Source organism: Lagenorhynchus albirostris, chromosome 2, assembly GCF_949774975.1.
Source record: "Lagenorhynchus albirostris chromosome 2, mLagAlb1.1, whole genome shotgun sequence".
Classification (NCBI taxonomy): domain Eukaryota; kingdom Metazoa; phylum Chordata; class Mammalia; order Artiodactyla; family Delphinidae; genus Lagenorhynchus; species Lagenorhynchus albirostris.
In genome coordinates, this window is record NC_083096.1 from 111042406 (window position 1) to 111067426 (window position 25021).

Here is a 25021-nt window from a genome sequence, read left to right on the forward strand (position 1 = left end):
AATCTCAGAATTTTTTTCTGAACGGCTTGCTGTTTGTATAATAATTATTACACTGCCCACCCACACACAAAATCACATTTATGAGGGCAACTCTATAACAAAAGACCATATAGAGAAGCCAGACTCTACATGTAATGGGCCAAAATGTGGAAACTTGACAGAAATGCTGTTAGGCCAATAATTCAAAAAGAGTCGCATCTTTCTCCCTCACTGGGGAAACTGGCAGTGGCAGCACCTTTGGAGGCTGATCAGCTGAGCTGCGAGCCTGCCAGTGGGAGGTCAGACAGACTGACTGCAGAGGCGACAGATGGACGGACAGCGGGGCAGCCAGACGGCTCGAGTCACCTCAAGTTCGCTATGAGCTGGGGCACAGATCTTTGGCCGTGTGGATGAAAGGCTCTTGGTGCTGCAGCCAGGAGTCAGTGCTGCGCCTCTGAGGTGGGAGAACCAACTTCAGGACACTGGACCACAAGAGACCTCCCAGCTCCACATAATATCAAATGGCAAGAATCTCCCAGAGATCTCCATCTCAACAGCAGCACCGAGCTTCACTCAACGTCCAGCAAGCTACAGTGCTGGATACCATATGGAAAACAACTAGCAAGACAGGAACACAACCACACCCATTAGCAGAGAGGCTGCCTCAAGTCATAATAAGTCCACAGACAACCCCAAACACACCACCAGATGTGGACCTGCCCACCAGAAAGACAAGATCCAGCCTCATCCACCAGAACACAGGCACTAGTCCTCTCCATCAGGAAGCCTACACAACCCACTGAACCAACTTTGGCCACTGGGGACAGAAACCAAAAACAACCGGAACTATGAACCTGCAGCCTGCAAAAAGGAGACCCCAAACACAGTAAGATAAGCAAAAGGAGAAGACAGAAAAACACACAGCAGATGAAGGAGCAAGATAAACACCCACCAGACCTAACAAATGAAGAGGAAATAGGCAGTCTACCTGAAAAGGAATTCAGAATAATGATAGTAAAGATGATCCAAAATCTTGGAAACAGAATAGACAAAATGCAAGAAACATTTAACAAGGACCTAGAAGAACTAAAGATAAGACAAGCAACAAAGAAAAACACAATAAATGAAATTAAAAATGCTCTAGATGGATCAATAGCAGAATAACTGAGGGAGAAGAACGGATAAGTGACCTGGAAGATAAAATAGTGGAAATAACTACTGCAGAGCAGAATAAAGAAAAAAGAAGGAAAGGAACTGAAGACAGTCTCAGAGACCTCTGGGACAACATTAAATGCACCAACATTCGAATTATAGGGGTTCCAGAAGAACAAGAGAAAAAGAAAGGGACTGAGAAGATATTTGAAGAGATTATAGTTGAAAACTTCCCTAATATGGGAAAGGAAATAGTTAATCAAGTCCAGGAAGCACAGAGAGTCCCATAGAGGATAAATCCAAGGAGAAACACGCCAAGACACATATTAATCAAACTGTCAAAAATTAAATACAAAGAAAACATATTAAAAGCAGCAATGGAAAAACAACAAATAACACACAAGGGAATCCCCATAAGGTTAACAGCTGATCTTTCAGCAGAAATTCTGCAAGCCAGAAGGGACTGGCAGGACATATTTAAAGTGATGAAGGAGAGAAGCCTACAACCAAGATCACTCTACCCAGCAAGGATCTCATTCAGATTTGATGGAGAAATTAAAACCTTTACAGACAAGCAAAAGCTGAGAGAGTTCAGCACCACCAAACCAGCTTTACAACAAATGCTAAAGGAACTTCTCTAGGCAAGAAACACAAGAGAAGTAAAAGACCTACAATAACAAACCCAAAACAATTAAGAAAATGGTAATAGGAATATACATATTGATAATTACCTTAAATGTAAATGGATTAAATGCTCCAACCAAAAGACACAGACTGGTTGAATGGATACAAAAACAAGACCCATATATATGCTGTCTGCACGAGACCCATTTCAAACCTAGAGACACATACAGACTGAAAGTAAGGGGATGGAAAAAGATATTCCATGCAAATGAAAACCAAAAGAAAGCTGCAGTAGCAATTCTCATATCAGACAAAATAGACTTTAAAATAAAGACTATTACAAGAGACAAAGAAGGCCACTACATAATGATCAAGGGATTGATCCAAGAAGAAGATATAACAATTGTAAATATTTATGCGCCCAACATAGGAACATCTCAATACATAAGGCAAATACTAACAGCCATAAAAGGGGAAATTGACAGTAACACTTTCATACTAGGGGACTTTAACACCCCACTTTCACCAATGGACAGATCATCCAAAATGAAAATAAATAAGGAAACACAAGCTCTAAATGATACATTAAACGAGATGGACGTAATTGATATTTGTAGGACATTCCATCCCAAAACAACAGAATACACATTTTTCTCAAGTGCTCATGGAACATTCTCCAGGATAGATCATATCTTGGGTCACAAATCAAGCCTTGGTAAATTTAAGAAAATTGAAATTGTATCAAGTATCTTTTCCGACCACAATGCCATGAGACTAGATATCAATTACAGGAGAAGATCTGTAAAAAATACAAACACATGGAGGCTAAACAATACACTACTTAATAACGAAGTGATCACTGAAGAAATCAAAGAGGAAATTAAAAAAACACCTAGAAACAAATGACAATGGAGACACGACGACCCAAAACCTACTGGAAGCAGCAAAAGCAGTTCTAAGACGGAAGTTTATAGCAATACAATCCTACCTTAAGAAACAGGAAACAACTCGAATAAACAATCTAACCTTGAACCTAAAGCAATTAGAGAAAGAAGAAAAAAAAAACCCAAAGTTAGCAGAAGGAAAGAAATCATAAAGATCAGATCAGAAATAAATGAAAAAGAAATGAAGGAAACAATAGCAAAGATCAATAAAACTAAAAGGTGGTTCTTTGAGAAGATAAACAAAATTGATAAACCATTAGCCAGACTCATCAAGAAGAAAAGGGAGAAGACTCAAATCAACAGAATTAGAACTGAAAAAGGAGAAGTAACAACTGACACTGCAGAAATACAAAAGATCATGAGAGATTACTACAAGCAACTCTATACCAATAAAATGGACAACTTTGAAGAAATGGACAAATTCTTAGAAATGCACGCCCTGCCAAGACTGAATCAGAAAGAAATAGAAAATATGAACAGACCAATCGCAGCACTGAAATTGAAACTATAATTAAAAATCTTCCAAAAAACAAAAGCCCAGGACCATATGGCTTCACAAGCGAATTCTATCAAACATTTAGAGAAGAGCTAACACATATCCTTCTCAAACTCTTCCAAAATACAGCAGAGGAAGGAACACTCCCAAACTCATTCTACAAGACCACCATCACCCTGATACCAAAACCAGACAAGGATGTCACAAAGAAAGAAAACTACAGGCCAATATCACTGCTGAACATAGATGCAAAAATCCTCAACAAAATACTAGCAAACAGAATCCAACAGCACATTAAAAGGATCATACACCATAATCAAGTGGGGTTTATTCCAGGAATGCAAGGATTCTTCAATATACGCAAATCAATCAACATGATACATCATATTAACAAATTGAAGGAGAAAAACCATATGATCATTTCAATAGATGCAGAGAAAGCTTTTGACAAAATTCAACAACCACTTATGATAAAAACCCTGCAGAAAGTAGGCATAGAGGGAACTTTCCTCAACATAATAAAGGCCATATATGACAAACCCACAGCCAACATTGTCCTCAATGGTGAAAAACTGAAATCATTTCCACTAAGATCAGGAACAAGACAAAGTTGCCCACTCTCACCACTCTTATTCAACATAGTTTTGGAAGTTTTAGCCACAGCAATCAGAAAAGAAAAGGAAATAAAAGGAATCCAAATCGGAAAAGAAGAAGTAAAACTGTCACTGTTTGCAAATGACATGATACTCTACATAGAGAATCCTAAAGATGCAACCAGAAAACTACTAGAGCTAATCAGTGAATTTGGTAAAGTTGCAGGATATAAAATTAATGCACAGAAATCTCTGGCATTCCTATACTGTAATGATGAAAAATCTGAAAGTGAAATCAAGAAAGCACTCACATTTACCACTGCAACAAAAAGAATAAAATATCTAAGAATAAGCCTACCTAAGGGGACAAAAGACCTGTATGCAGAAAATTATAAGAGAGTGATGAAAGAAATTAAAGATGATTCAAATAGATGGATAGATATACCATGTTCTTGGATTGGAAGAATCAACATTGTGAAAATGGCTCTACTACCCAAAGCAATCTACAGATTCAATGCAATCCCTGTCAAACTACCACTGGCATTTTTCACAGAACTAGAACAAAAAATTCACAATTTGTATGGAAACACAAAAGACCCCGAATAGCCAAAGCAATCTTGAGAATGAAAAACGGAGCTGGAGGAATCAGGCTCCCTGACTTCAGACTATACTACAAAGCTACAGTAATTAAGGCAGTATGGTACTGGCACAAAAACAGAAAGATCAATGGAACAGGATAGAAAGCCCAGAGATAAACCCATGCACATATGGTCAACTTATCTTTGATAAAGGAGGCAGGAATGTACAGTGGAGAAAGGACAGCCTCTTCAATAAGTGGTGCTGGAAAAACTGGACAGGTACATGTAGAAGTATGAGATTAGATCACTCCCTAACACCATACACAAAGATAAGCTCAAAATGGATTAAAGACCTAAATGTAAGGCCAGAAACTATCAAACTCTTAGATGAAAATATAGGCAGAACACTCTATGACATAAATCACAGCAAGACCCTTTTTGACCCACCTCCTAGAGAAATGGAAATAAAAACAAAAGTAAATAAATGGGACCTAATGAAACTTAAAATCTTTTGCAAAGCAAAGGAAACCATAAACTAGACCAAAGACAACCCTCAGAATGGGAGAAAATATTTGCAAATTAAGCAACTGACAAAGGACTAATCACCACAGTTTATAAGCAGGTCATGCAGCTCAATAACAAAAAAACAAACAACCCAATCCAAAAATGGGCAGAAGACATAAGTAGACATTTCTCCAAAGAAGATATACAGACTGCCGACAAACACATGAAAGAATGCTCAACATCATTAATCATTAGAGAAATGCAAATCAAAACTACAATGAGATATCATCTCACACCGGTCAGAATGGCCATCATCAAAAAATCTAGAAACAATAAATGCTGGAGAGGGTGTGGAGAAAAGGGAACACTCTTGTACTGCTGGTTGGAATGTGAATTGGTACAGCCACTATGGAGAACAGTATGGAGGTTCCTTAAAAAACTACAAATAGAACTACCATATGACCCAGCAATCCCACTACTGGGCATATACCCTGAGAAAACCATAATTCAAAAAGAGTCATGTAGGGGCTTCCCTGGTGGCGCAGTGGTTGAGAGTCCACCTGCCGATGCAGGGGACACAGGTTTGTGCCCCAGTCCGGGAAGATCCCACATGCCGCAGAGCGGCTGGGCCCGTGAGCCATGGCCGCTGAGCCTGCGCATCTGGAGCCTGTGCTCCGCAACGGGAGAGGCCACAACAGTGAGAGGCCCGCGTACCGCAAAAAAAAGTCATGTAGCAAAATGTTCATTGCAGCTCTATTTACAATAGCCAAGATATTGAAACAACTTAAGTGTTCATCATCGGATGAATGGATAAAGAAGATGTGGCACATATATACATAGCCATAAAAATAAACGAAATTGAGTTGTTTGTAGTGAGGTGGATGGACCTATAGTCTGTCATACAGAGTGAAGTAAGTCAGAAAGAGAAAGACAAATACCATATGCTAACACATATATATGGAATTTAAGAAAAAAAATGTCATGAAGAACCTAGGGGTAAGACGGGAATAAAGACACAGACCTACTAGGGAATGGACTTGAGGGTATGGGGAGGGGGAAGGGTAAGCTGTGACAAAGTGAGAGAGTGGCATGGACATATATACACTACCAAACGTAAAATAGATAGTTAGTGGGAAGCAGCCACATAGCACAGGGAGATCAGCTCCGTGCTTTGTGACCGCCTGGATGGTGGGATACGGAGGGTGGGAAGGAGGGAGACGCAAGAGGGAGGAGATATGGGAACATATGTATATGTATAACTGATTCATTTTTTTATAAAGCAGAAACTAACACACCATTGTAAAGCAATTATACTCCAATAAAGATGTAAAAAAAAGTTATTATATAATTTAGACAGTAAAAAAATAAATTAAAAAAAAGAATTCAAAAAGTCACATCACCATTTCATAAATCTGACTCAGTTATAGAGTTTCCATAGAAAATGAATTGTGAAAATGAAATACCTTGCCATGCCTTATCTCTCACAATATATTCTTTATTGCCTAAGAAGCCATTCTTCTGGCTAATAGTGTCAGATGTAATGTGCAGTAACATGCTTCTAAGATTGACACTACAAATAGTCTTTCAAACTACTGGGTTGTTCTTATCCATCAGTTGACACAAAAGTTTATAGGTGGCTTCTGCATAATTCATTTAGCTAGTCGGAAGTATAAAATTCTAACAAAGAACTCTTCTTACCAAACTGTGTTCATTTCCTCCTTTACATATTTAACCTATGGTATAAGCTCTCCAAACAATAGTAAACACTTGCCTATGGGTGTAATTTTTCCAAATATAGTATCTTAAATGTGGTGTTGTTTTTATCAAACTCAGTTCTTCTCAGTTTTCTCTGCTTTGTATCTCTTAACCTGCCATCCTAATTCTAATATTCATTTGATCATATATCATGCAAATCTCTAAATACCTCTTTCTTCTAAAGAGTCTGTAGCTCCTTGAAGTCAGAGACCATTTTTTGCACCTTTACAGTCCTCTTTTCTGGTATAATGTCTGGCATGTTATATCTACCCTGATGCATATTTGTTAAACAGCATTAACCAAAGGTCATTTAGCCAAAGGTGTAATCATTCAGCCAGTAATATTAGATGAAGTGAAATGGAATTAAAGCTAATCTTAAGAGAGAACACATTTAAGTCAAGATAAGTGTATCAACAGGGCTATGGCAACAGCACAGACAATACCTTAGGCTTTATACAAGCAAAGATTTATTGTTGTAGTAATAAATGACTGAAATGGCTTAATAGCAACTAAAAATTTACATTCAGGACACAGGGTCAGTGGGTCTGTTAAATAAAATAGAAATCAATTCATAATGGATATAATGGGCTTTGTTTTACATATTTGAGCTACTTAGTTAGATCTGAGATAATATATAACAAAGAAACTGTCCTAATCTGGGGTTAGGGAAACTTCCAGAGGAGGAGCATCTGAGTTGTGATCTGAAGGATGAACGGTAGTTACTTAAGCAAATATGGAGAAAAGTCATTCCAGAGAGAAGTCATGAACTGGGAGACAACCCTACTTATTTATTTAAAGATCTAAAAGAAGGCCAGCATGTTGTGGCACAGAGAGCCAGGTGGGAAGTGAGTGCAAGATGAGGATGGAAAGGGAGGGAGGGGACAAAACGCATGCAGCCCAGTAAGCCCTACTCCCAAATATTTGTATTTTTATCCTAAGAACAAAGGGGTGTCACTGAAGGGATAAGGCTAGGTTTATGATCATATTACTGTTCTGTAAAGATCGCTCAAACCAAATTGGAAGAGACTAAGAGTGGACAAGAAGAGCTTTGTGCAGCACCAGTCCGGATAAGAGATAGTAGAACTGTTTATGATTAGCAGAAAGAAAGAGTAGATAGATGTAAAATATTCAGAAGGAGATAAAATCAACAGGAAATAGATATGCTATATGTGAAGTATGATTCCTAAGGTTGTGGCTTGAAGAATTAATGAGATAATGATATAACTCACTGAAACTGAGAATACCAGCAGAAATTTATGTTTGAGAATGGAAGATTATAAGTCAGTTTAGCTATGTTGAATTTGAGGTGCCTTTGAGAACTGTGAAGATGGCAGTCGGATGTGGAGCTCAAAGCAGAATAATATCCTGAAATTTAAAATATTGGAGTCATTGGTCTAGGGAAAAAGTATAGGAAAGAGAAAAGAACAGGATCTAAGGCTGAATTTTGAAGAAATGCTACATATGATAAATGTTGGTAGAAGAGGATGAAACTGCAGAGATGACTGAAAGAGGTAAGAGGAAAATCAGGTATATAAGTTTGAAGTTCAGCCCCAACCATAACATACCTTAAAATCTTCATGACAATCTTAAATTCCTTTAGGACTATGTAAGCAAAAATATATATCTAGCTCAAACCAGAAGTATAATTGACATGCTAAAATAAGAGAGAAAATGGAATCAATTAAAAGTCTTAATTTTCAAAAGAGTGGAATAAAAAGAATGGAAGACAAAAAAGAAAGAACAAGAGTAGCAATAGAAAACAGTAATAAATATAGTAGGTATGAACCCAGGGGTATCAGTAATCACTTACATGTCAATGTTCTAAATGCACCCATTGAGAAACAGAGACACAAAGTAGAAAGAAAAAGAAGACCTAACTGTATGTTGTCTTCAAGGAACCCACTTTAAATATAAAGGCACAGATATATTAAAAGTAAAGAGATAGATAAAATGGGCAAAGATGTACCAATACTAACCAAAGGAAAGCTGGAGTAGTTATATTAATTTCCAACAAAATAGACCAGATCAAGAACAATTATCAGGGATAAAGAGGGATATTACATAGTGATAAGTGTATCAATTCTCCAAAGACATAATAATGCTTAAAGTGTATGCATCTAACAACAGAGCATCACATTATATGAGGCAAAAACTGATAGAACTCCAAGGATAAATAGACAAATTTACTATTTCATTTGGAGACTTCAGCACTTATCTATCAGTAATTGAGAGATCCAGCAGGCAGATAATTAGTAAAATTATAGTTGAAGTGAACACCACCATCAGGACACTGGATCTAATTGACATTTATACACTGCTTAATCCAGTAACAGCAGAATATACATTCTTTTCAAGTTCACATGGAATATTCACCAAAACAGACTGCGTTCTGGGTCATAAAACACACCTTAACAAATTTCAAAGAAAAGATATCATACAAAATATGCTCTTAGTCCATAATGGAATTAAACTATAAATCAATAAGAGAAACATAACTGGAAAATCTCAAACTATTTTGAGATTAAACTACACACTTCTGAATAACACTGGTTCAAAGAAGACGTCTCAAGAAATTTTAAAAATATTTTGAACTAAATGAAAATGGAAATACAACTTATCGAACTTTGTGGGATGCAGTGAAAGCAGTGCATAGAGGGAAATTTATAGTATTGAATGAATATACTAGAAAAGAAGAAAGATCTAAAATCAATAACAAGCTTCTACCTTAGGAGACCAGAAAAAGAAGAGAAAATTAAATGCAAAATGAGCAGAAGAAAGTAAATGACAAAAATCAGAGCAGAAATCAATTAAAATAAAAACAGGAAAAATAGAGAAAATCAATGAAACAAAAAACTTATTCTTTTAAAAGATCAATAAAATTGGTCAAACCCCCTAGCCAGTATCATCAAGAATAAAAAAAAAGAGAGAAGACACAAATTACTAATATTAGAAATGGAAGAGGGACCTTCACTACTGATCCCATGGACAGTAAAAAAGGCAATAAAGGAGTACTATGAATAACTCATTCTCACAAATTTGATAACCTAGATGAAATGGACAAATTCCTTGAAAGAGGTAATCTACCAAAACTCACACAAGGAAAATTTGATAATCTGAATAGGCTTATATTGATTAAAGAAATTGAGTCAATGATGAATAACCTTCCAAAACAGAAAGCACCAGGCCCAGATGGCCTTACTGGTGAATACTACCAGAGGTTTAAGGAACAAAATGATACCCATTTTCTACAATCTATTCCAGAAAATAGAAACAGAAGAAATACTTCCTGACTCATTCTGTGAGGCCAGCATTACCCTAATACCAAAACCAGACAAAGCTATTACAAGAAAAGAAAACTACAGACCAGTATCTCTCATGAACATATATTTTAAAATCTTCCACAAAATATTAACAAATTGAATCCACTAATATATAAAGATAATTATACACCATAACCAACTGGGATTTATCCCAGGTATGTAAGGCTGGTTCAACCTTCAAAAATCAACTAGTATAATCCATTACTTTAACAAACTAAAAAAGAAATTATATAAAATAGGTGCAGAAAAATAATTTTACAAAATACAATACCCATCTATGATAAAAATTCACAGTAAACTAGGAGGAAAGGGGAACGTCCTCAGCTTTATTAAGAATATATTTTAACAACCTTATAGCTAACATTATGATGAAATGCTAACTTAATGATGAAATGCTAGGTGCTTTTCCCCTAAGAACAGGGAAACAAGGAAAGGATGTCCCTCTTTTTTTAAACTCCTCTTCAGCATTGGGCTGGAAGTCCTAACTAATGCAATGAAACAAGAAAAGAAAAGAAAAAAGACTGGGAAAGAAGATATAAAATTGTCTTTTTTTGCAGATGACATAGTTGTCTATAAAGAAAAGCCCAAAGAATTAGTTAAAAAGACCAACAACCAGTCAGTTTCCTGTAAACGTCTCCCATTCAGATTTTTTTTAAAACACTAAAAGATTTAAGGAGATACATTAAATGTTAAGTGGGTCAAGTGGTTATTTTGGGTCATTTTTAATTTTTTTTTTTTTTTTTTTTTTTGTGGTACGCGGGCCTCTCACTGTTGTGGCCTCTCCCGTTGCGGAGCACAGGCTCCGGACGTGCAGGCTCAGCAGCCACGGCTCACGGGCCCAGCCGCTCTGCGGCGTGTGGGGTCTTCCCAGACCGGGGCACGAACCCGTGTCCCCTGCATCGACAGGCGGACTCTCAACCACTGCGTCACCAGGGAAGCCCCATTTTTACTTTTATGTATTTCCAGGTGTTCTACAGTGAGCTTATTTAGGGGTTAAAAGTTATCTTTAACATTATATTTTTAAAATAAAATGACAAACCACAAACTGGGCAGATGTTAGCAGTAAAATAGGGCAGAAAAATATTTAACGTCTGCAACACATAAAGAACTCTACAATTTTTTTTAAATGACCCCCAAAATACATGGGCAAAGGACATGATCAAGCAACATGTAGAATATTGCAGATAGCTGATAAACAAATAACAAAAAGAATATTCAACCTCACTGGTAGTCAAGCATATATACATTTTAAGATACCAGATTGTCCATCAAATTAATGAAGAATTTAAAAAATAATATTCTGTGCTAGGATGAATTCAATGAAATAGATTCTAATTTTATACATTGCTTGTGGAATGTTAATTATTGCAGCCTTTCTGGAAATTGACTTCACTTTATGACTAAATAATGCTACATTTCAGACTCTATTCCAGGGGTGGAAATGCAGAATGCATACAAAGACTACTGCACAAAGATGTTTCTCTCAGTGTGTTTATAGTAGGGTAAAACTACATTCTGAAGAGAATCCATGAATTTTAAAATATTATACATAATATTTAATAAGCCATAATTGAAAAACATTAGTGACCTCTTAATACCTTTAATGGCTGTGCTATTGAGTAAGGACAACATATGTGATGCTTACATACCAACCTTATAATTCTATTATTCACGTACTTATCTCAACTATTTGGCAGTGTCATCTGATGTTACAGACTTTAACATTCACTTATAGTCTAATATGCATATAATAAATCCTATAAAGCAAAATTTTACTGTAAAGAAGACTTATAAAAATATAAATGTCTAGCATTAAGAAAATGATTAAATTATGGTACTGCAGAATGTTAGATGGAATATAATATGTAGCCATTGAACAATTTTGTTATGAAATATTTACAGTAACATGGTAAAATATTTATATTTCAAATAGAATCTTAAACATAAAACAGATATAGTTAGGGGCTTCCCTGGTGGCACAGTGGTTAGGAGTCTGCCTGCCAATGCAGGGGACGCGGGTTCAAGCGCTGGTCCAGGAGGATCCCACATGCTGCGGAGCAAATGGGCCCGTACGCTGCAGCTACTGAGCCTGCGCTCTAGAACCCACGAGCCACGACTGCTGAGGCCCGTGCACCTGGAGCCTGTGCGCCTGGAGCCCGTGCTCTGCAACAAGAGAAGCCACCACAATAAGAAGCCCGTGCACCACAACGAAGAGTGGCCCTTGCTCACCACAACTAGAGAAAAGCCTGCGCGCAGCAACAAAGACCCAACGCAGCCAAAAATAAAATAAATAAAATAAAATAATTAAAAGAAAACAAATAAGTTTTATAAGTATGCTCCCACAAAAGAACTAGAAGGAAATATGCAAGTATATTTACAGTGTCATCTCTGTATGGTAGGATTATTTACTTAATCTGGGGTTTTTTGTACTTTTAATACTTTTCAAATTTTTTTAAATTAACATTAATGTAACAACTTAGAGAAAGTTTAAGATAACCAACCATACCACATTTTTCCCCATTAAAACATTTTTTTAAAAGTGAGGTGTTCACAAATTGTGATGGAGTACAAACTCATAGAATTTTAACTATCTTGTTATATTCTGAATCTAAAAAAAAACACCTTCTTTATACTGTCTTTCCAGAAAGACCAAAAAATTCAAACAGCTTCTTTAGATGACTGGGCAAATAGCATTAAATTGTAGTTTCTAAATAAGTGTTAATCTATCTAGAGTAATTCTAGACAGTTAAATGGGTTCACACACTAATATCCTTTAGTTTTAGCAATTTAATGTTCAGGCCATAAGCTAATTATTCAGTGTTTGTTTACTTATAATTACACTATTCAGTATTACAGGGGAAAAGATCTCTGTAAAGGTCCCACATACATTTTATTGCACCTTAGTGATTATCCCATGTAAACATTGTTATATTTATTCATATGAAACAGAGGAATTGTTCAACTGGACTCACTACTATGATAAAGTATGACATTAAGCAAACTCAAGCATATTTTTATTTCATTGGAAACCATATATTTGCTTCTTTAAAAATGCTGTTTTGTTTGTCATATGTTTTTCAGGAATATTAAGTGGATCTATAATTGTCCTACCCATTAAATAAGATAACTCTGAAAGCCCTTAGCGCTCTATTTCATAATTATTGGAAGCTTGATAAATGTTTATTGAATGAATGAGTGAATTAGGGAATGAAAGAATGAAAGGCACCGTCCTTTCTTTCCTTTTCTTTTGAATCCAAACAAAGCTTAATATTAGTAACAAAAAAAAGATGAATCAACTAAAGATTTAATTTTGTTTATACAGAGAGTAAAGTAATACATTGATAAATGTATTATGTGTTATATTACGTATGATATAATTATATGCATATGTTAATTGAAATATAGAGTACATTTTAATTCTCACATCCTAAATTTTGTTTTAATATAGGGACCACGAGGACTGCAAGGTGATGCTGGACCTCCTGGAGAAATGGGTGCCGAGGTAATTTTTCTTGGGGCTCTTTCTTGTTAGTTCATCAATACTCAGTACTTTTTGTAAGACTCCTCTTAAAGTTAAGTTGATATCTTAGGTATATATATTTTGAAGAATAATTTTATAGTGTTTTGTTTCATATTCAGGAAATAAAACCTAAAATTCTATTAAAACCAGGGATGACTGTTGTATGAACCTAATTTTATGCATATAAAATTCCCTTAACAGTTCATTTAAATGACAGAACAAAAAGTGAATAAAACTTTCCCTTCACTGATTTAGAGTTAACTTTGATAACCCTTCACTCCATTATAGAAGAATATTGAAAAGTGACTCTTATTCAAGATATATTTTAGAATAATAAACCATACTTGTTATAATTATAAAATCCAATTACTTCATTTCTTTTGTTTGTTAACTTTAGTGCTAAAAAATTAGGCATAAATTCTCTCCTCCCTTGGCTTCTGTGAAACTGCTCCCTCTTGATTCTTCTTTTTACCTTCTGATTAGCCTCAGTCTTGATGGGAAGCTGTCCTTCCTCTTCCTCAGCTTACAATCATATTATCACATAGACTTTAATTACCAGTATTATTCTGATAGCTCTAGCTTGATAGCTCTAACTGATGCCTCTCTCCTTGGGGCTCCAGTTATTGATTTCCTGTTGTCTTTTATGTATGCACCTAGGTATCCCACAAACATCTCAAATTCAAAATATCTAAACCAAGCCCATCGCTTTCCCACTGTTATTCCTCTTTTTATTCTCATCTCACTGAAAGATATCCCTTATGCCCAGTAACCCCAAACTGAGAGTCATCCTAGACTCCCCTTCCTTCAATCAGCTCTTTTCCCTTTGAATAAGTTCCCACTAATGTCTCACCTCCATCCTTTCCTTTCCGTCCCCATTGCCTGTGCTCCAGTCCTCTGCTCTAATTCCATGTCTCCTCCAACTGCCATTATTCCTTAGCTACTTGTGGCCAGTTTACCTTTGTCATATCATTCTTGTCCTTGAAATTTTTCAGTGGCTCTCATAGCCTTTAATAAAATGCCAATTTCTTAACATGATAATGTCCTGCATTGTCTAATGTCTGCAGACCTTTTCAACCACATTCCAATAGAACTTTTCTCCTCCTCTAATTCCACGATTATGCCATGCTTTCTTGCTGTGTACTGTGTATCCACTGGGAGTCCAAGGGTGGCTGAGATATGGTCCCTGACTCCTTTAGCAGTTTATAATCTATTCCAGAAGATAATCATGTAAAAGCTCATTATACTTCTGTTAGACCCAATGATGGAGACATTCACAGGGCATTATAAGAGTACAGCAATGGGTATGTAACCTTACCTGGATAAGGGGAAAAAGAAGACTTGTCTCTGTTGAGGCAGGGGGAGGGTAATGAGTTTTAAGGAATGAGTATGAGTTAGCCATATGAAAAGAGGGAATAAGGATATGGCGATTCCAGAAAAAGGGGTAGTATGAGTAGGAACATGCAAACATGAGGCCGTATGGATTCTTTGATGCTTAAAGTCAAAACAAGGAGTGATGATAGATGAAATTACAGAGAAATGGTTAGATCAAACGAAAAATCTTATATACTCTGTTAAGAAGCTTGAACTTTTCATCTTACGGGCTACAGTAAGTCATTGTGAGGTAGGCATAGGGCAATGATAAAGTCAGATTTGTATTTTTGGAAGATCATTTTAGCAGTCTCAGGGAAGATGTATTTGAGAAGACAAGAGTGCAGACATATATACCTTCTAAAAGGCTGTTGCATTCAACTAGTTAAGAAACAATGGAGGTCCGAACTAAAGTAGTCAGCATAAGTAAGAAGGGGATGTATTTGAGAAATGTTTGTTACATAAATTCTGGAGAACCTGCATATTTGTGGGATATGGAAAGTAAATGGGAAAGAGAAGTCAAAAATTATTTCCAGATTTCAACAGGATGGATGGCAATATCCTTTCCTGAGACAAGAAAAGAAGAATGTTAGTCATAATCTGCTACTCTGCCCAAGGTAAATGGTTAACAGGTGGCAGACCTTGGCTTTGAATCCACATCTGATTCAAAAGCCAATGCTGAAAACCTATACTATGCCACATCCATCCTCTGAGTCTACAAAAAGCAGAGGAAAGTCATACCTCATAACTTGAAATTTTTTTTTTAACAGGGTAGGAGACAAGAATCTGTCATGATAAGGAGTAGGGGTTGAGCATATTTTCTATTGAGGAAAATATGCTGGTTTAGAATAGTGGTTGAGGATAATGGAAGAGGGAAATGACTAAAGACATGTAAAAGCAGATATACCTTATTAAAAGTAAAACTGAAGTAGGAGACTTTGAATTTGCATTATATTAATAATAATGATGTTAATACTAGGTAACAACTTCAGAGAACTTTCTATGTTCCTAGCAGTATTTATGTACTTTACCATATTAATGAATTCTCACAATATCCCATGAGGTAATGCAATTATCCTCATTCTACAGATGAGGAAACTAAGCCATGAAATGGTTAAGCAACTTGTTCAAGAGCAATAGCTGTGCAATAGTAGTGCAATAGCAATAGTAGTGGTAGAGCCCACATTTAAATTTAGGCAGTCTCTCTCTGCAACCCATTCTCTTAGTCACTATGCCTCTCAATATGTAATGAAGCCACTTTGCACAAGAGTATAATTTTTCCATTGATGTTCAACTGGGAATAGAAATGGAGAAGGCAATTTAAAGTGCTAATCCAAGATTGGCATAAGAAAAGAGATACCACAGAGATCAGAAGATCAACTATTGGATTTAGCCTAAGAATAAAAGAAGCCGAGAGGAGCTGACAGATTGGGCGAAACTGGGGAATAGACGAGGTCTAGGGAATTAAAAGCAATTTTGATGTGGAAGAAGTCCTGAGAGAGTTGGAATTCTCTCTTGAGAGATAATTTTAACCTTAGGTTAGGATATTAAATTCTATCATTTCTGAGGCAGAGCAGAAACTCAGGCAGTCTCACTTCGTAGTCCTTCCTCTTAAGTACTGTAATACACTGCCTCTCATAACAGTAAAGTCACAAAGGTAACCAACAGAAAATTTTAAATAATATAACTATTTAAAAATTGATGAAATGATGGTAAAATGGAGGGAGTTTTAAGGGAACTAAACTTTTAGCAAGGTAATACATCAAGAATTAGAGGTAGATTTCTTGGTTATAGAAATAACCATTAAGAGAACTAAAAACAAATTGTTTTATAAAGTAGTTGCCTCTGAGGAATGGGGCTGGGGCTTTTCATTATAAGTCCATCTGTACTATTATGCCTGTATAGCTTTTATTTTGGAAAAAGCAAAGCGAGTCTGGATTGTGGAAGCTGAGTCAAAATGGAAAATTGAACTTCTCATCTAAAATACTGTAACAACGTAAGAGATATTTTAATCTCTAATAATTATTGGGAAGGTTATCACCCATGGATCAGAACTATTGAGGAATCCCTGGAAGACAGAAAGCAAACAGGAAACTTCTGGTCAAGATAGTATCATAGGTTAATGGCTTTAAACTACCCCTCTACTCTGAAAACATGGGGATTATAGAATGCATATGTATGTATTTATAATTGTGTGTGTATAAGTACACATACATACATACACACACATAGAGTAAGAGAAGAGAGTGAGGAAGTAGAGAAGGGAGAGGCAGGCAGAGTATTCTCAACAACAAGATAAATGTCTCCAAGAGAAAAAATAAATAAAACAATACAATAGCAATTATAGGAGCTCGAAGCTTATAAATAGCCAGAGGTTGCAAGAAGTTATATGTTTTCAAGATAAAAGCTTCAACCAAAATCTTCCCAACTGGACCCACCCATGAAAGGGGCGTGGGAAAAAAATGCCGTATATATGTATATATATAATTCATATCTTCTTTGTGTGTTATATTTTATAAAACCAATAAAGAAAATGGAATTTTTTTCAAGAAGTGTATTCCAAGAGGGATCAACATAAATAGATGGGAAGAATAAAAAGTGAAAAACACAGAGAATAGTAAGGGTATGAGGGTAGAAAATTAGAAGAGGAAATGGGAAGTAGTTTGTCTTGACCAAAGATTAAAGGACAAGAGGAAGGATTAGAAGAAACTGGTCTAAGCAGTCCTGATTTCTGGTGATGTTGTTTTAGCATTTGAACTGTTAAACGGTCCCAGAAATTATCTGGTCTTACGCCATGATGTTTATAAAGGAGCAGCAAAAATCCTTTCCTGGACATAGATATCCCATCCTTGGGCTGAAAATTACTTCCATCTTCTTATGAGCTTGTTATTGCCTTTATGTTGGTGAAGGAATGTTTACAAACAATGTGTCAAATCATTCTATTCTAGGGACCTTCAGGTATTGAGGGAGAATCTGGTCTGCAAGGAGAGCCAGGTGCAAAGGTAACCTTCCTAAATAGTAAAGGAGGTCTCTAAACTTTCACCATTGACTCCCCAATGTTTGCAATATTTTGGCAAACAGCCACCATCTTGGAAGCAGGTAAAGGACAGCAGATAAAAATGGAAAGTGTTCTCAAATGAGTCAGAATAAAATATTACTGAGAAAAAAATATTATTTGTCTCTCTATATATGCAGATAAGTATGTGTGTGTATATCTATACACACACACACATATATATATATGGTTATATATGGGAGGGAATACAAATGAAAAAGCAAAATATTATAAATAAATTAATCTGAAGAAAAGGAAAAAATAGTGTTTTGGAACTCCTGTCTTCATGATATACCCTCCATAACTATTAGACATGCAGCTTTAGTAGAAAAGAGTTTAATCTTTCCCTTTGTTTCTTCAGGGAGATGTTGGACCTGCAGGCAGTGTTGGAGTGACTGGGGAGCCAGGGTTACGGGTACGTGCCTACTAGAAACCATTTTAATGCACTGGCCCTCCTATTTTAGAGACTCAAGACTCAGCCTAAAGACTTCAAAGATTGTATAATAAACTTTTCTGGTGCATTATAGAAAATATTTGTCTTTATTTTATAATTTCAAAAGCTGCATGCTAAACCCTGTTCACATTGTAATTTAGTAGCATTGAGAGTCCTAACCACACACATCCTTTTTCTCAGAATCAGATGTACTCAGCAGAATCCTTGCCAAATGTGTGGAGTCACTGTGATTGTCACTAATGTTGGCATGAAGAAGAAATTCACAAATACTAGTGATCAACTCTCATGCTATTTCCGGACCTAACAAGACAGACAGACATTGAAATCTAATTTGTGTTTAGAAAAACAGCAACAAAAAACTAGAGTCATGCAAGGTTAACAAGATTCAAGGAAATAATTGTAGATTTTTGTAGACAAAAACAATTGTAGATAATTGTGATGAGGTAGCTTACAGAAGTTATTCTAATATAGACAGTGGTTAATTTAAGCTGTGGTAAGTTTTTTTCCAAGATAACAGAGACCAAGATAATTTTAAGAGACATTTGTTTACTAAAAGGTAAAGTTGGGAGATGTATTTTGCATTCGATTTCTTTCTTGTTCATTTTCCCTTTTTTTTCAGGGGGGTGGGAAGTATGAGGTCAGGGTAATGGAAGTGTCAGCAGTTGGAGCAATGAGTAACTGTGAAGACACACTGATTAATTTACTTGTAAATAGTTCAGGTGGCAAGAGAGCCAGTACTTCTTTAATAGCTTCATAAATTGTGGCTCTACCTTTCTACAAGTTCTGTGTCTAGAAGACAGCTTCCAAATATACCAGGGCCTTGATAGTCACCTCTTCTCTGTAAGGGAGAAAATACAGACCTTAAAAATCTGGTACACTGATTTTAACTGAATTAAGTTGTATTACTCCATGTAAATTAAGAAAAGCAAGATACTATAATTTTATGAAATTCAGTATTTACAGTCTTTGAACTAAGAAACATAGGTATAGCTGTCTAAATATCCAAAGCTACCAAATGAATACATATTACCTTTAATTATCTAAAAGTTATTAATATTCTGAGACCATCTTGTGTTTGAATTACAGTGCTATGACTCTTTAAATCATCTTCAGAGTTATTCCAGGCAAATTAAATCATGTTCATTATACTTTCAAATACTCCTTATAAATAAAGTAGAAGTAGGAATAAATGTATATAAACCTGCTACTTCTATAGATACCAGGGGCAAAAAATAAATTTAGATAAATGATTTAGCGAAATAATAAATCTTACATTTCTGCTACCAAATAGGGTGAACCAGGAGCTGCTGGAGAAGAAGGTCTCCAGGGTAAAGATGGAATAAAGGTAAATTATACTTTTAACATTATGATTAAGGTAGATGTTTTTGAGAAATCTTTCAAATATTAAACATAATTTTTTATGTGCCAACAAAAATCTCTTATTGCGTGGCATAATTATTTTACTACTTTCCCTTTCTCAAAAATTTTTACTGTGTTACAGGGGAACCCAGGAGGAAGGGGACTTCCTGGAGAGGATGGAGAAAAAGGAGAGACAGGCTTACCAGGGACCACAGGGCCCCTGGGCGGACCAGGTGTAATGGGTCCTCCGGTGAGTACTGCTGGGTTCAATACTCAGTGAACTCAGTCCTCTACACACCCACACCCACACACACAAGTGTGAGCCATACACACACATTCTTGTCTCCCTTATATGTCCATTTGGCATTTGAAGGTGTGGAACTATGGCTTGAGTAAAGAACAAACCGGGGACTGATCATCAGCCTTCCTAACATCCAAGGAAAAAAGATACTTTTCCCATGTGTCACACATGCTATTGAACTTCTTCATTTTTTTCTCACTTTATTGCGACGTAATTGACATGTATTATATAAGTTATATAAGTTTACAGGGCATGACCTGTTGATTTGTTGTGCACAAATATTGCTAAATGATTCCCATAATAAGTTTAGTTAGCACATCTATCACCTCACACAGTTGCCTTTTTGTGTGTGTGGTGAGAATTTTTAAGAGTTACTGTCTTAGCATCTTTCAGGTACACAGTACAGTGTTGTTAACTATAGTCGCCATGCTGTACATTAGATCTCCAGAACTTATTCATCTTATAACTGGAAATTTGTACCCTTTGACCACCTTCACCTATTTTCCCCATCTCTTCACCCCTGGCAACACCAAACAACTCTGTTTCTATGAGTTCTTATGAGTTTCGTTAGGTAACACATATTCATGAGATCATACAGTATTTGTGTTTCTCTGACTTATTTCACAAGCATAATGCTTTCAAGGTCTATCCATGTTGTTTCAAATGGCAGAATTTCCTTCTGTTTATGACTGAATAATATTACATTGTATACATAGAGAACATATATATGTGTGTGTATATGATCACATTTTTTCAAATATTAGTTGACCTTACATGCATGGGTTTATCTCTGGGCTCTTGATTCTGTTCTTTTGGTCTATATGTCTGTTTTAATGCTGGTACCAAACTGTTTTGGTTAATATAGTTTTGTATTGATAAAGTCTGAAATTAGGAAGTGTGATGCCTCCAGCCTTGTTCTTCTTTCTCAAGATTGTTTTAGCTATTTGGTGTCTTTTATGGTTCCATGAAAATTTTAGAATTGCTTTTTTCTATTTTGATAAAAAAAAACTGCCTGGAATCTTGATAGGGATTATACTGAATCTATAGATTGCTTTGGATAGTATGCACATTTTAACAATATGTGAAAATGAGATTTTTTTCCACTTATTTGTATTTTCTTGAGCTTCTTTCATCAGTGTCTTCTAGTTTTCAGTGTATAGATATTTTACCTCCTGGGTTATATTTATTCTAAGTATTTTATTGATTTTGATACTATTATAAATGGGATTATTTTATTTCTTTTTCAGATAATTTGTTGTTAGTGTATGGAAATATGACTGGGTTTTAGTAGGTTGATTTTGTATCCTGCAACTTTATTGAAATCATTTATTAATGCTAACAGTTTTGTGGTAGTCTTCAGAGTTTTCTGTATATTAAGATGTTACCTGCAAATAGACATGGTTTTACTTCTGTTTTACTTCTTCCTTTCTAACTTGGATGCCTTTTATTTCTTATTCTTGCCCAATTGCTCAAGCTTGGACTTCCAGTCACACTTGCCATGTTCCTGATCTTGGAGGAAAAGCTTTTTTTGAGTATGATGTTAGCTGTGGGTTTTTCATATATGGCTTTTATTACGTTGAGGTACATTCCTTCTATACCCAATTTGTTGAGACGTTTTATCACGAAAGGTTGTTGAATTTTTCCAGGCCTTTTCTGCATCTATTCAGATGATCGTATGTTTTTTTCTTTAATTCTGGGAATGTGGTACATCACATTGATTGATTTGCAGATTTTTGAGTCATCTTTGCATACCTGGAATAAATCCCACTTGATCATGGTGTATGGTCCTTTTAATATGCTATTGAATTCAGTTTGCTAGTATTTTGTTGAGAATTTTTGCATCTCTATTTGTCAGGGATATTGGCTGGCCTGAATTTTTTTTTCTTGTAGTATCCTTATCTGGCTTGGCATCAGAGTAATGCTGGCCTTGTAAAATGTCGTTGGGTGTATTCCTTCTTCAAAATTTTGGGAAAATTTGAGAAAGTTTAGTATTAATTCTTCTTTAAATGTTTGATATGATTCAGCAGTGAAACCATTTGGTCCTGGGCTTTTCTTTGTTGAGAGGTTTTTCACTACTGATTCAATCTCCTTATTCATTGGTCTTTATAGATTTTCTATTTCTTCATGATTCAGTCTTGGTAGGTAGTATCTTTCTATTTCTCCATTTCTTCTAGGTTTTCAATTTGCTGGCAAATAATTGTATGTAGTAGTCTCTTATGATCCTTCTTCTTTTTGTGTTATCCTTTATGTCTCCTCTTTCATTTCTAACTTTGAGTCCTCTCTCTCGGTGAGTTTGGCTAAAGATTTGTCAATTTTGTTTATCATTTTTTTTCTGACAGTTCAGATAATGTTTTTTTCATATTGTTAAGTCCATAAGCTTTATTTTTTTAACATCTTTATTGGCGTATAGTTGCTTTACAATGGTGTGTTAGTTTCTGACGTATAAAAAAGTGAATCAGCTATACATATACATATATCCCCATATCTCCTCCCTCTTCCATCTCCCTTCCACCCTCCCTATCCCACCCCTCTAGGTGGTCACAAAGCACCGAGCTGACCTCCCTGTGCTATGTGGCTGCTTCCCACTAGCTATCTATTTTACATTTGGTAGTGTATATTTGTCCATGCCACTCTCTCACTTTTTCACAGCTTACCCTTCCCCCTCCCCATGTCCTCAAGTCCATTCTCTACATCTGCATCTTTATTCCCATCCTGCCCCTAAGTTCTTCAGAGCCATTTTTTTTTAGATTCCCTATATATGTGTTAACATGCAGTATTTGTTTCTCTCTTTCTGACTTACTTCACTCTGTATGACAGACTCTAGGTCCATCCACCTCACTTCAAATAACTCAATTTCATTTCTTTTAATGGCTGAGTAATAGTCCATTGTATATATGTGCCACATCTTCTTTATCCATTCATCTGTCGATGGACACTTATGTTGCTTCCATGTCCTGGCTATTGTAAATACAGATGCAAAAATAGTTCTAAAAGGGAAGTTCATAGTGATAAATTCCACATTAGAAAAAGGGAAAGACCTCAAATAAGTAACCTAACTTTACTCTTCAAGGAAGTGGAAAAAGAAGAACAAAATAAGGCCAAAGTTAGCAAGAAGGAAGTGATAAAGATTAGAGCAGGAATAAGTGAAATAGAGGATAGGAAAACAATAGAAAAAATTAATAAGAGTTGGTTTTTAAAAATGATAAACATTGGAAGTTGTACACCATCATTCACACTGTAAGACCCTAACATGAAACTGTAGCCAAAAGGTCTAACAGCACTGTTGGGTGTATAGGCATGTACATACATGGCCACTCTGTCTGCAAGATGCTTTAGTGGAATGTTATATCCAAAGTTAGATCTAAAGTTGGAAGCCTCTTCTCTTGCAATGTCTGCTAAAGAACGAGCATCTGCCAACAAACCTACTACTGCCATTCCAACATGCCGATCAACATTAAAAAGTCGTTTGTGGGCTTCCCTGGTGGCGCAGTGGTTGAGAGCCGCCTGCCGATACAGGGGACACGGGTTCATGCCCGGTCCGGGAAGATCCCACATGCCGTGGAGTGGCTGGGCCCGTGAGTCATGGCTGCTGAGCCTGCACGTCCGGAGCCTGTGCTCCGCAACGGGAGAGGCCACAGCAGTGAGAGGCCCTCGTACCGAAAAAAAAAAAAAAAAAAAAAAAGTCGTTTGTTAGCACCTTCTTCATAAAATTTAGAAAGGACTAATTTTTCTACCCCAAAGACAGCGCCATCTTTACATCTGATTCCAATAGCTGTACTACTATTTTCCACAGGCTTCATAGCATACTCAACTTGAAAAACTCTCCCATCAGGAGAGAATGTAGAGACTGACAGGTCATACCCAGTGCCGATTGAGCTCATCGTGCTAAAACCACTGGGACACCTAGGGCTTCAGGGTCTGAGGAATATTTTTTAATTTCCATGTATTTGTGAGTTTTACAGCTTTTCTCTCCTGTTGTTGATTTCTAGTTTCATACCATTGTGGCTGGAAAGTTACTTGATATAATTTCTATCTAACTGTATTTATAGAGACTTGTATTGTGGCCTTACATATGATCTATCTACAGAAATGTTCCATGTGAACATTTTTTGAGAAGAATGTGTATTCTGCTACTGTTGGATGGAATGTTCTTTATATGTCCATTACGTCTGTTTGGCCTGTAGTGTTGTTCAAATCTTCTGTTTCCTTATTAATTTTTTGTCTGGAAGATGTAGCCATTTTAGAGAGTAGGATATTAAAGTCCCCAAACAAGATAGTATTGCTGCTTATTTCTCCTTTTATTTCTGTTAGTATTTACTTTATATATTTAGATACTCCAAAGTTTGGCACATAAATATTTATAATTATTATATATTATCAATTAATTGACCCATTTTTCATGATTAATGACCTTCCTTATCTCTTGTGACTGTTTTCAGCTTAAAATCTATTTTACCTGATATAAATATAGCTATCCCTGCTTTCTTTTGGTTATCATTTGTTTGAAATATCTTTCCTCATCCCTTCCCTCTCAGTCTTTGTGTGTCCTTCAAGCTTAAGTGAGTCTCCTGTAGGCAGCATATAGCTGGGTCTCTTTTATTAAATCCTTTCAGCCATTCTGTCTTTTGATTGGATAAGTTAATCCATTTACAATTAATTATTGGTAAGTAAGGACTTCCTATTGCCATTGTGCTCATTGTTTGCTGATTCTTTTACAGACTCTTACTTCATTGCTTCCTCACTTGCCCTTTTCCTTTGTGATTTTTGGACTTTTGTAGCAGTGTGCCTTGAATCCTTTATCATAATCTTGTGTATCTACTACATGTTTTTCCTTTGTGGCTCACATAAAATACATTACAATTCTAACACCATAGTTTAAGCAGATAAAACTTAACTTTGATATCCTACAGAAACTTTATGTGTTTACTTCTTTCTCCCCCCTCACATTTTAGGTTACTGATGTTACAGTTTAATCTTTTTGTATTCTTTATCCAATAACAAATTATTGTAGTTATGGTT

At 36.0% G+C, this 25021-nt stretch overlaps 1 protein-coding gene across 1 annotated transcript in view; it reads left to right on the forward strand.

The window, feature by feature from the left end:
- The window catches only part of COL24A1 (collagen type XXIV alpha 1 chain), a 394686-nt gene that overhangs the window by 256960 nt on the left and 112705 nt on the right, over window positions 1-25021 (forward strand). Inside the window, exons 33-37 of the mRNA XM_060139635.1 lie at window positions 13394-13447; window positions 17782-17835; window positions 18250-18303; window positions 19634-19687; window positions 19844-19951. Coding sequence (XP_059995618.1) covers window positions 13394-13447; window positions 17782-17835; window positions 18250-18303; window positions 19634-19687; window positions 19844-19951 — 324 coding nt within the window. The remainder of the gene's footprint in view (window positions 1-13393; window positions 13448-17781; window positions 17836-18249; window positions 18304-19633; window positions 19688-19843; window positions 19952-25021) is intronic.